Source organism: Trachurus japonicus, chromosome 15, assembly GCF_045865225.1.
Source record: "Trachurus japonicus isolate A0001 chromosome 15, Traja_1.0".
Lineage (NCBI taxonomy): Eukaryota > Metazoa > Chordata > Actinopteri > Carangiformes > Carangidae > Trachurus > Trachurus japonicus.
In genome coordinates this window covers 25,709,284-25,720,389 of record NC_140921.1, presented here as the reverse complement: position 1 = coordinate 25,720,389, position 11,106 = coordinate 25,709,284, and the positions used below count along the sequence as shown (strand labels likewise).

Genomic DNA, 11,106 nt, shown 5'->3' with positions numbered 1-11,106 from the left:
CCTGTCGCATGTTGCTGACGTCATATCTTTTGACATTGGCATGGCGCATGATAGAAAGGTAACGCTAACAAGATAGACGTTTTAAACTTAAATTTCGACTCTTCAGATAGACGAGTTGTTATTGGGGGTAACGACTATAAACACAAAATGATTTCGCTTTGTTATAAGGAGTTGAAATGCTTTATATGTTGCTAGTGATTTTATTAGAAAACCAATTAGCTTTTTAGCAGCTAACCTTTATGCTCTCTCTCTCTGTAGCTGGCTCTGTAATTCGCTGTAGCTATGGCTCTCTCTCAACTTTCAAGATCCCTCACTGGACTACTCATAGACACATCATCTATGATTCATCAGAGGACGTTTAGGTAAGAAGAAAAAAAAACAGTTTAGTGTCAAATATTGTATAAGGTTTGGCAGCTAAAATGTTAAAAATCTGTGTTGTCCGGGCTACCATCTTGAAATATTTTACAAAATAAGTTTAAACAATTCACACAGACAGTGACATGTATATCTACTCCTCCTCTAATGTTAGAGAAAGAATTACCAGGACAACGAAATTAACCTACTTTTCAGTATCACTGAGTAAAAAAAAAAAGCAAAACTGTCTGTGATCTAGGCCTATGTCTATGATATTTGGTGAAGCATCTTGTAGGTTGAAGCTCACCCATTTACTTTTTGTCTTTTCAGTGTGTCCACTGTTGCAGCAGCCATTCAGAAAATGTCAAGAGTCCGTGTAGTAGACAACAGCACCCTTGGAAATACACCACATCATCGTCCACCAAGAGTGATCCATGTCTACACCAAGAATGGTGTGGGGAAAGTGGGTGACAAAGTGTTGCTTGCCATCAAAGGACAGAAGAAGAAAGCGTTAATCGTTGGACACAAAATGCCTGGAGATCGCATGACTCCACGCTTTGATTCAAACAATGTTGTTCTGATTGAGGAAAATGGGAACCCTACAGGAACCAGGATTAGGATTCCTCTGCCCACACATCTACGGAAACTGGAGGGGGACTACTCTAAAGTGTTGGCAATTGCCAGTACATTTGTTTGATAACTGCATCATTGAGTTGTGAACATTCTTTATTTGAAACACACGTACTCTGTATATTGTGTATCTCCTGGGGCGCACATTCTGATTGTTTGTATTTGCTTTTTTCTTCAGTAAAGTTTAAGAAGCACTTATCCCTCTACAATATTCCATTGACACTGAATATCTGTAATGGACTCAAGTCTTTCGTCATCATGCTTGACTTTAACTGAGGCCTCTATGCTTACAATAAATATAACCTTTACTGGGAAAGGATAGGAGTTTCTGGTGAAGTCTGAGCAGCCAAATATGGGATGTGTTCATGTAATCACAGACACTGAACAAACTGAGAAAGCATGAGCCATGAGGTAAATATTTATTGAAGGCACAACATACATTCACAACATGGAACACGAGTGGCACATTTTTAATCGCCTTTCATAACATAATGGTGCAATGTATATAAGGCATTCAGTATCACGTGAGACAAGTGGGCTGTTAACGGTATTTCTCACTAAAGTAATGCAATTTTATGTGCAGTTTCCTTCAGGTAAAATCCTAATGCAAAATAAAAACAACCAAGGACAGCTGCTCTAATTCAGTTTCAGCTAAAATGTCCGGTGCAATATATAAACAGGCAAAATTTCAGTATCAAATGCCAAAATATATATAAAAAAAACTAATACTCAGAAATCAGATTGGTCTGTACTGCCACCTGCAGGTTCAAGAATGAAACTACTAACAACACAGATTTCCTGCTAAAAGATATTTCAGTCATCAAATCAGGGGAAAGTGGAAATACATGAAGAATGATTACGAAAACTATAAGACTTAACTCTTCAAAGCACTACAAGAACAGACTTAAAACCTCAATAAAAGGTTAGTAAATCTGTTTATTCTTATAGACAGCCAAACCAAAATGTGGAAAAAGAAACAAAACTGTTACAATGTACACTACAGCTAGTGATTTTTAACATGCACAGACACATGCTGTTTTTACAAAGACGACAGATTAATGTGGCACATGGACTGCTTCAAACAATGGGTTTGCATAGTTTCTAATACATGTCTCGGTAGGACTTTGGTTTTTAGTCTTACAGCTCTTTTGCTAGTTTAGTTGCTGAGGTGGAATATGTTAACAGATGCGCAGGTGTCTAAGGCTGAGGGGTCTTCAGGGATCCTGGTTTGTGGCAGTCTGTACCTTTACTCTAAAATCTCCTCCAGTGATGACTCATCAACCGCACATTGTCATGTAAAGCCACTAGTAATGAGGAAAAATAGAGTTAGACGAAGAGAAAAGAGTGACACAATGTACTTAGGCTTAATTTTAAAATCACAACAACAACTCACCTCTGTGAGATTCAGCTCAGCCTCTCCTGATCCATCCTTGTCAAACTGCTGGAAAGACCCTGTGAAAAAATAAATTGAGGTTTCATCATTTTTCCTTCATCTTGTAATTCCCACTTGATTAATATCTGGTGTCTGTTTCCAGTAACACATAAAGTAATAATACTCACTAAACATGGCTTCAAGCTTGACCAAGCAGCAGATGAAGTTGTCAAAGTCAATCATCTCATTCTCTGCATACCGGGCCACAAGGACCTGGTTCAGTCTGTTGTTCAGTTTGAAACCTAGAAAAGAGGACAAAAGACAAAAGAAAGGGCTGTGAGAGTGTGTGAACTGGTAAATAAATGTGAAAATGATACAGAAGAGCAATATACCTGCTGACTCCACAGCAAGACGCATCTCATATGAGCTCATGGCCCCTGACTTGTCAAGATCAAACTGTCTGAAAATGACCTGGGAAACCGGAAGAGAAATATAAATACATATAAAGTACAGAGAGTCCATGTAATGCTCCTTTAAGTCTTTCTTACCAGCCACTTTCTGATCTTGTTCCACAGGAGCTGAAACTCCACCAGCCCTAAACGGGCACTTCCATCTTTCTGGTATAAACGGTGTCAAAGAGAGAAACTGACCACAGACAATTACTTGCATGCTAAATAAATAGTACATTTCAATAAAATCACTTTCAGAACTGTTTTGGTCAATTCATGTCTGATAACTTCAGAGGATACATCCATCAGGTTGACCATGGTCCGACATGATTCCATACTGAAGCCATCAGTCTTCAGATCTTTGTCTGAAACAGGAAAAAAACACTCTACTGAAATAATATCATCTACAATGACTCAGGCAAATGGATGGTGCACACTCTGCAGTGGAATCTAATACAGGAATGGTAGATGTATGACTAAGATGTAAACTTTTTAGCATGTGCGTGTGTCTAAATATAAAACTCACGCCGGGAGACGACTCTGTTCAGAATAGTCTTAAGCTCGCAAATAGAAATCTCCATATCCTGGAAAGTAACATGGACAGAGAGAGAAGAGACATTAGCACATATCAGTTCAACTACCATGGATCAACTGTATTTTTATTCATTTACTACAGTGGCCCTGAGAGCTCAACAAACTGGGACTTGGGAAAACTCATGCAAATACACAACCACACCGCAACTGAAGTCCTACAAAGGAAGTATTCCCTGCAGACACAAGTGTGTGTGTTTATGTGGGTGTGGGTGTGTGTGTGTGTATCATCAACTCTCTTTCACCATGACTTTCTTGTCTCTCTCTCGCTTGATGGAGATTTGGATGTTTTTTTCTGAAGTTGTGATTCGTTGAGCTCTCGGGGCCACAATATAAGGGTTCTTTCAACTTTTAGATAATATTTAAAATGCCATAGATACCAATATTTACCACTGGAATCACTATAAGGATTATTTATGTAGCATTCAGAGCCTACCTCTCCTGCTAACTGGGCGAACATGGATTTGAAGGAGTCATCAATATCATCTTCAGTTAGTTCCTCCTGAGGGAAAGTAGGAGAAAAGAGCTGATTGATAAACAAACTACTTCACATTTCATTATATTAACATTGTAGATTTTTCCCCTCTACAGTGTAGTTCATGTGTTCACTTATACGTACATCATCTTCTAAATCAGCAGAGATTTCGTCATCCAACTCTCTAAATGGATAAAAACATACTGGTATTAGCATGAGATTTACATTCTTACATTTGACACATAGACTGACATGAATGTCACATACTCAGTTTCTGATTGCTTCTCAGTGAAGACTCTGAGGACAAAGTCGGCCTCTTTACCGGCCTCAAAGGTGGAGGGGACGATGAGGTATTCTCCGGGGGGCAGACGCATCCGTGTGCTCACCTCTCTCAGGTTAATGAAGGTCTCTGAGCGTGCGCACGACGAATGGCTCAAAAAGAAATTTTTCTTCAAGTGGACATTCTGGCAGCCTCTGTACTAAGGGCAGTAGGAAATAATACATGTGTCAAGATGCAAATTGCACATTTCACCTTCTTGAAACTGCCAACAGCATAACATACACTGCAAAAACTCAAAATATTTCCAAGAATATTTGTTTGTCTTATTTCTTGTCAAAATGTCTAATTTCTAGTCAAAACTACCGGTAATCTCTTTCCACTTATATATAAGACTCATCACCTAAAAATTAACTTGATTTTAGATCATTCTCACTTGTTTCAAACTAATTTTCACTTGAAATAAGTAGAAAAATCTGCCAGTGAAAGCAAGTTTTTTGTGCTTGTAATAAGAAAGAAAAACTTGCTCCACTATCAGATTTTTCTACTTATTTAAACTGAAAATATGCTTGAAAGAAGGAAAAAGTGTCTTAAAACAAGCTAATTTTTATGTGATGAGTCTTATGTATAATTTGATTTGTTTTGACTAGAAATGGCATTTTGACTAGAAATAAGACAAATATTCTTGTTAATATTTTGAGTTTTTGCAATGTGGAGACACTGGTACAATGGGCTTTATGCACAGCTACACTACTTCCTGAAATAAGCCAGCTCCTTTATTTCCTGTCTTACATTATTGGACCACCTGATTAATCCAGGTGTGCCTGACCATTGTTGTGAGGTCAGATACACCTGGATTAATCAGTTGGTCCAATAATGTAAGAAAGGAAATAAAGGAGCTGTCTTATTTCAGGAAGTAGTGGAGCTGTGCATAAAGCCAATTGTCTCTTTTTGACTTTATAGTCATTTCTATTTTTGATATCAATGATGTAAATCCCTATCTCTATGTTTTATCTCTATTCTCTTTTACTGTCTGTGTTGTGTGTCTGTTGTTGTGTTATGTCTTGCTATGGACCCTGAGTCCGAAATAAAGATACTATATACAGTATATATATATATATATATATATTGAGGATTAGCGGTAGTGGTTGTATTTACTGCTCGGCTTACCTCCTCTGGGATCTGCAAGAAAGAAAAAAAGAAAAAAAAATTTATGTAAAAAAAGAGAGACAATTCTAAAAAAAAGTCATGTTGTTAAACAGGTGAATAAACCAGAGGAACAGCAAGGAGGTGTTCTCACCTCATAGAGAGCAAAGCCGATGGTGTGCATGTCCTGACCCTGGCGACGATATCTGCGGCGGTCCTTCTGCATGAGAGCTACTAAAAAACTGCAGGCCACCTCATCGTCCTCTGGATCGTCGTCTTCCTCCAGCAACGTGATCTTATACTGAGGGTTGATCCAAAACGTGTCTGACACAGACACATTAGATTAGACACAGATTAGTGTTCGCCTGTGTCAAAGTCACAGTAACACTACACAACCTGTTTGTTTTGCCAAGTAAAAGTAAGATCAGACAGCATCATCAGGTTATCTATGTCAGTGTGCATGAGAGGCATTGTTTCCTATGACCACATGGTGTCGACTCACTGGGATTGTTCCTGCAGCCTCCAGCGGTGCTGCCTCTCCGCCACGTGCCGTAGAACTTGATGGTGTTCCAGTGGCTGACGCTGTCATCACTCAGAACATCAGGAGTCAAGTTACAGATCTCCAGACGGGAAAACTGCCGGGTGAACTCGCTGAAGGACATCCTGGAAGGTGACAGTCAGTTTGGAGTCAGAATCCTGAGTGCAGGCTTTCTAATGTAAAATCAACAGTTCTCATATCTGTGGGTTATTTCTGACACAAGGCTCCTGTCCCTTGTGTCAGAAATAACTGCTTAGTACAGCTGAGCACAAGGTGGAATCTAGGGAAACAGCTAGCTGATGAGATGGATCAGTCTTCTCAACCTACTCGCAAATGAGCAATCCAACCTTTCCTCACAAATACTGACAGCAGCCACATTAAAACATCTCACCAAAACTCTCCATCCTCCATCTGAAGATGCAAATCCTCTCGTTCAGAAGGGTCGATCTCGTCCCATTCAGGTGAACTGCACAGAACAACACAAAGAGACACCGATATATAGTACTGGACATATTCTGGCTTTGGATCATCCACTTCATAACACCTTCATGGACTAAAAAGAAGCAGGTGGTGGACAGCTCCTCTCTCTTCTATGCAGGACGGAGAGATAGAAGATCCTTTGTACCTACAGCCATCAGGCTTTTTAATTCTTCTGCAAATGGTAGATGAGCTACCAGATGAATGAATTTCCCTTTGGGGATTAATAAAGTAATTCTTATCTTATCTTATCTTATCACAGAGACCACGGATGTTTATATTCTGGTGCACTCACTTGTCACTCCAAGCTCCCGTCCACTCCACCTGGCCCCAGGGGTTGCGTACTCGGATTAGGCGCTCCATGTTGCCACGGAAATCAACCTAAGTAACATCACAGTGATGGGAAACTTACAACCACAGCTATCAATCATAATGGCGACTTATTAAAGACGGCAGAGGAAACAGAGACAGACCTCCTTCAGTCCGGTGACTGAGTAGGCGTGGCCCTTAACAAGCTTCTTGAATGTCACAGACTCCATGTCGAAGGCACTGGTGATCTGTGAAGACATGATAGCTGTATGTGAATATGAATATCAATTGCCTGACCAATAAATGAATAGTATTGCTTTTAATGTAAGTGGCTTTCTCAGGATGGTCTAGCACCGATCTGCTGTGTCTTGGCGGTGTGCCAGCGTGTTCAGCACTCACATCGATGGAGCAGCCCAGCAGGGAGCCTCTCTCCAGTGCTTTGCTGATTATCCTGTAAAGATCTCTGGGAGGCTTGCGGAGCTCGTACATCTCAGACACACCACCTGTGAAGTCCTCGAATCCTTCAGTGGTGCTTCCTCCGGACAGAGCCTCATAGGAGCCATTCAGCCTGATAGCAAGTTATAGCATACCTCAGTTTGTTTGTCTTCAGCATAAGTGCTTCAGGATATGATTTATGGATTCCCACTAAATACGCCCATGCTGAATAATTAACAATCTGGGCAGACTCAATACCTACTTAGCGTAAGCCTTCTCCAGGAGTGCACTCCAGAATTCATTGCCCTCAGCTGAATGGACAAACATCAGCTCTCCATCTTTGACAGGCAATCTGTCGTCGATCACAACATCCACCCACTCGCCAAACTGCCAGAACTGCAACACAGAGCAATAAACAAAACAAGAAGGCCTTCAATCTAAATTGCTTGCCTTAGTCTTGACAAATTAAAGGTTTGAAGGTGATGTACCTGAAAGTGGAAGATTCCAGCGTAGTCGTCTTGGAAGGTCTGCCCATGTGGGACGACCCGATGGAGCAACCTCTCGTTCAGGGTGAGGGAGCCGATGGCTGCCAAGAGCCAGCAGTCTCCTGTCAGTTAGAGGAAGCATTTAGGAACCAACATCCAATCATGTCTTTCAACTGTTATTCCTTGACAATTTTGACATTAATGACTTGAGCAACAAGGGTTAGGGTTACGCACCCAGCGCTCCCTGACAGATGTCTGTCCTGGTGGCTCCACCCACAATGAACTGAGCGTCATCCATCAGTTCCTGTGAAGAAAATTAAGACAAATCAATGGAGTGCTCAGAGTTTGGCGTGGACATCCCCTGTTAGGATTTACCTTAAGGTGACACAACTTTGAAACAGTTGCTACCCTGGCATCTTAACTTCCTGTTTTAATGCGGCACTGTAAACACATGTCACCGCAGGGAGTGGTCGGAGAATGCCACAAGATGCTGACAGCTGCAGACATGGTCTGCAGTTCCTGTTCATACTTGTCGTATTCTGTCTGACTATCTGTCTGAGTTTGCAGACATGAAATAAGATAAGAGTCATTGATATGTTTGTTTATATGTTGCTCTGTTAAGTCTCTGTCAACTCGTAACATTTCACAACAGCAACAAACTGCTGCTGTGAAATGTTAGGAGAGGGGTCCACAGGTGTTTCCTGCTTTAGATCTGGAGTCTAGACTCAGACACCATTCATCTGTAAATGCATGTATAAGAGGTATATGTGAATGTATATGTAAATGTAACTGTTACATGTAATTATTTCTCCTTGTGCATCCTCACCGTTGGTCTCATCCACACCACATCTCTGGTTTTGGAGGAGTAGGGGGCCAGCTCCTTGAAGCCCAGGGATGGAGGCTCTGCTGGGAAACAGGGGTCTTCAAACAGGCAGCCCGACTCCACACACTCCTGTTTCAGGGCCTCGTAGTCCTGGTTGCTGAAGTGGACAGCCTGGTCCGTGGAGCCCATGCCTTCTGCCCGCAGCCTATTGGCGTATATTGTTGCAGAAATCCCTCCGGATGGATGCATGCTGGTGCAAGATAAAAATAATGCCACTGGTGGGTATGCACAGTGCTGTCTAAAAATAGCAGGAAGCTAATCAGCAGCACAGACAGCTAACAGCGAACCAATCAGGTGAGAGAGCATTTGTAGACAAGTTGTGTATACTAGTGATGATGATTTTTTTTTGGTCCCACTGATTAGAGTGAGTCTTCCTTCAATTATTTAGCCTGACATGGTACTTGTACACTCTGCTGTTGGCAGAACAGTAAAATGCTAAAGGCTGAACAATTACAACGAAAAGATGAAACTGCTGCCACTGAGGAAACTAAAGTCAGTTCCTGGAGTAAGTTTAGCAACCTGAGGATTTTACATTCTCCAATTAAAGTCTTGCACATGATGCATATTTTACAAGTCCATTCATTTTTTCTGAATTAATACATATATGACAACTCTTAGGCCAACAGATGAATACATAAATACATAATCCAGCCTTCCTCTCCATAACCGTCCTCCTGACTTTTATTACCTTCATGAGTGTGTAAGTAAGAAAATATGTGAGGAAGTAAGAGTAAAAAAAAAAAGAATCACCTAAATAATAAAGGTGTGAATTCACAAGTGAGTCAACACAACACAACACAACACAACACAACATGGTGATGGTGTGTGGGTGGTAATGGTGAGTGGTCACACATAAATAAAAGTAAATGTGCTTCTATGGAAAGTTGAGTATGAAAAGCCCAGCAGAGAAATATTAGACAAAGAGAAAGAATGTACATTGGAAAAGAGAAACATGAGAACAGCCACTTTAAACACAGCAAACCCAGGAACAACAATACAAGTGAGAAATAAGATACCTTGGCTGTGTAGGTAGGCTGAGGAAGAATGAGAGAAAAAGGAGAGAAAATGGCATTCAGTAATGCTTTACCAGTGGTAAAAGATGAAGTGTTATTTCAAATAATCCCTCAGGCTGATGAAGCTTGTGTAGCCATGGTAAAAAAAAAAAAATGCAGGCAATAATGGACACTAGTGTTTACAAAGCAGTGGGAGGGAGGGGCTCCACTGCTGAAAGCACTTTCTGCAGAAGTTCAAAAGTGTCCGTCTAGTCTCTGTGGAGGACATAATGGCTCTGAGAGCAAAGCAACAGGATAAAAGAACTTAATACACCAAGAAAGGAACCACAGTTACTGGACTATGCCGGACTGAACCAGTGCTGGAATATCTGGGACATGGGACAGTCTTTTATGCTGCTCTGCTCCACACACACACACAGGAGAGGAATCCTAATGAGCTGAGTTCAGTAAACAGTCCAGGCATTCAAAGAATCAAAGCAGAAATCTGGACGGCGCTACAGTGGTGCAGTTAGGGGGGGAAAGACAGAAATATCAGACGTGTTGCAGACGTGCTGCTGTGCAATAAAAATAAAAACATGCTTTTAAACAGAAACAATCCTGCAGACAAGGACATTGTCTATAGGTCCACCCCCAAAGCCCCTCTCCCCTGTGGCCCCATATGCCTGTAGACTCTGCAGGAATGTCCCCATGCTCTGTAAAACAGCTAGAGAGAGGCGCCTGCTGGCTCATGACCAAAAGGATATCTCTTCTTCCCCACAATGCACAGAGAAAAGCTGATCGGTGCAGTCCTGATAATGATGTCATCCATACTGTAGGACTTCAACCCCAGCCATAACCCAGACCAACCTACTACTATCTGAGTCAAAACACTGCACAGGGGCCAACGAAGGCGTCTCCTCTAAATAGACACTACAATGTTGTGTATATAGGAGCTACTTTGTAAAAGTAAAGGCCTGTTACTATGACACAGTCACTATGTCAGATATGCATTGAGCCCAGCACCTGTTTCAGCTGTTAAGGGAGGCCTGCTTTTCTATGCGCACTGGCACTGCAGCTACAAAGACCTGGCTCTAACACAGGATCTTAGGCCATGATCACACACTGGAAGTCACAGGTAAAGTGAATCGGTGCGTGTGAAGATGACAGCTGGGACTATTATTAGTACAGCCTGCAGGAGCCTGTATTAAAGTAAACCCGCCGCACCGGAGGCCTGCGTTACAATAAAACCACGAGGCACCGTTAAAACCTTAAGCCGGTCACATCAACACTGTCATTGAATCAAGATGAATAAGACTCTGGACTCACCAGCGCGTTCTCTGCTCCTGCTGGGGCTGTTGGATGGTGATTTTCGCGTAAATCTGGGAAAGGGGGTGGGCAGTGGTTTGATAGCCAGGAGCGCAGGTCCAGCCCTCTCCGCTACACACACACACACTCACGCACACCCATGCACACACGCACACACTGCAGGAAACCTTATCCGCTACTGTAGGCGGGGCCACCGCTCATTTACAGCACCACACAATGCCCCTAGAGGTGCTGACTGTAAACTGCATCCCCTGCACACCAAAATCACATTTGATAAGCCAAAACAGAGCACAGAGAACAAATAATTACAACATGGGAGATCAGAGATCAAAATGAGCCTCAGGTGAACACTTTCTTTTTTTAATAA

General features: G+C 41.8%; 2 protein-coding genes across 3 annotated transcripts; one reads left to right on the top strand and one right to left on the bottom strand.

Moving 5' to 3' along the window:
* Nucleotides 1-34: 34 nt before the first annotated feature.
* On the top strand, nt 35-1,303 carry mrpl14 (mitochondrial ribosomal protein L14). The gene is made up of 3 exons (XM_085800817.1): nt 35-58; nt 259-362; nt 685-1,303. The coding sequence occupies exons 2-3, from the start codon at nt 283-285 to the stop codon at nt 1,049-1,051; spliced, it is 447 nt and encodes a 148-aa protein (XP_085656943.1). The 5' UTR covers nt 35-58; nt 259-282; the 3' UTR covers nt 1,052-1,303.
* Nucleotides 1,304-1,388: 85 nt separating this feature from the next.
* Nucleotides 1,389-10,890, bottom strand: LOC146973811 (calpain-1 catalytic subunit-like). 2 transcript variants are annotated; one of them, XM_085800812.1, is made up of 23 exons: nt 10,740-10,851; nt 9,438-9,455; nt 8,365-8,611; nt 7,773-7,842; nt 7,542-7,660; nt 7,316-7,449; nt 7,018-7,186; nt 6,783-6,866; nt 6,605-6,690; nt 6,224-6,298; nt 5,797-5,957; nt 5,449-5,618; nt 5,319-5,330; nt 4,139-4,350; nt 4,016-4,055; nt 3,833-3,898; nt 3,332-3,389; nt 3,106-3,170; nt 2,905-2,973; nt 2,749-2,827; nt 2,545-2,658; nt 2,378-2,436; nt 1,389-2,288 (listed from the first exon to the last, which is right to left on the bottom strand). In XM_085800812.1, exons 3-23 carry the CDS (start codon nt 8,608-8,610, stop codon nt 2,262-2,264), a joined length of 2,115 nt encoding a protein of 704 aa, XP_085656938.1. In that variant the 5' UTR covers nt 8,611; nt 9,438-9,455; nt 10,740-10,851; the 3' UTR covers nt 1,389-2,261. The 2 variants fall into 2 exon arrangements, with proteins under 2 accessions (XP_085656938.1, XP_085656939.1); XM_085800813.1 differs by lacking the exon at nt 5,319-5,330 and having other exon boundaries at nt 10,740-10,890.
* Between the last annotated feature and the right edge of the window lie 216 nt (nt 10,891-11,106).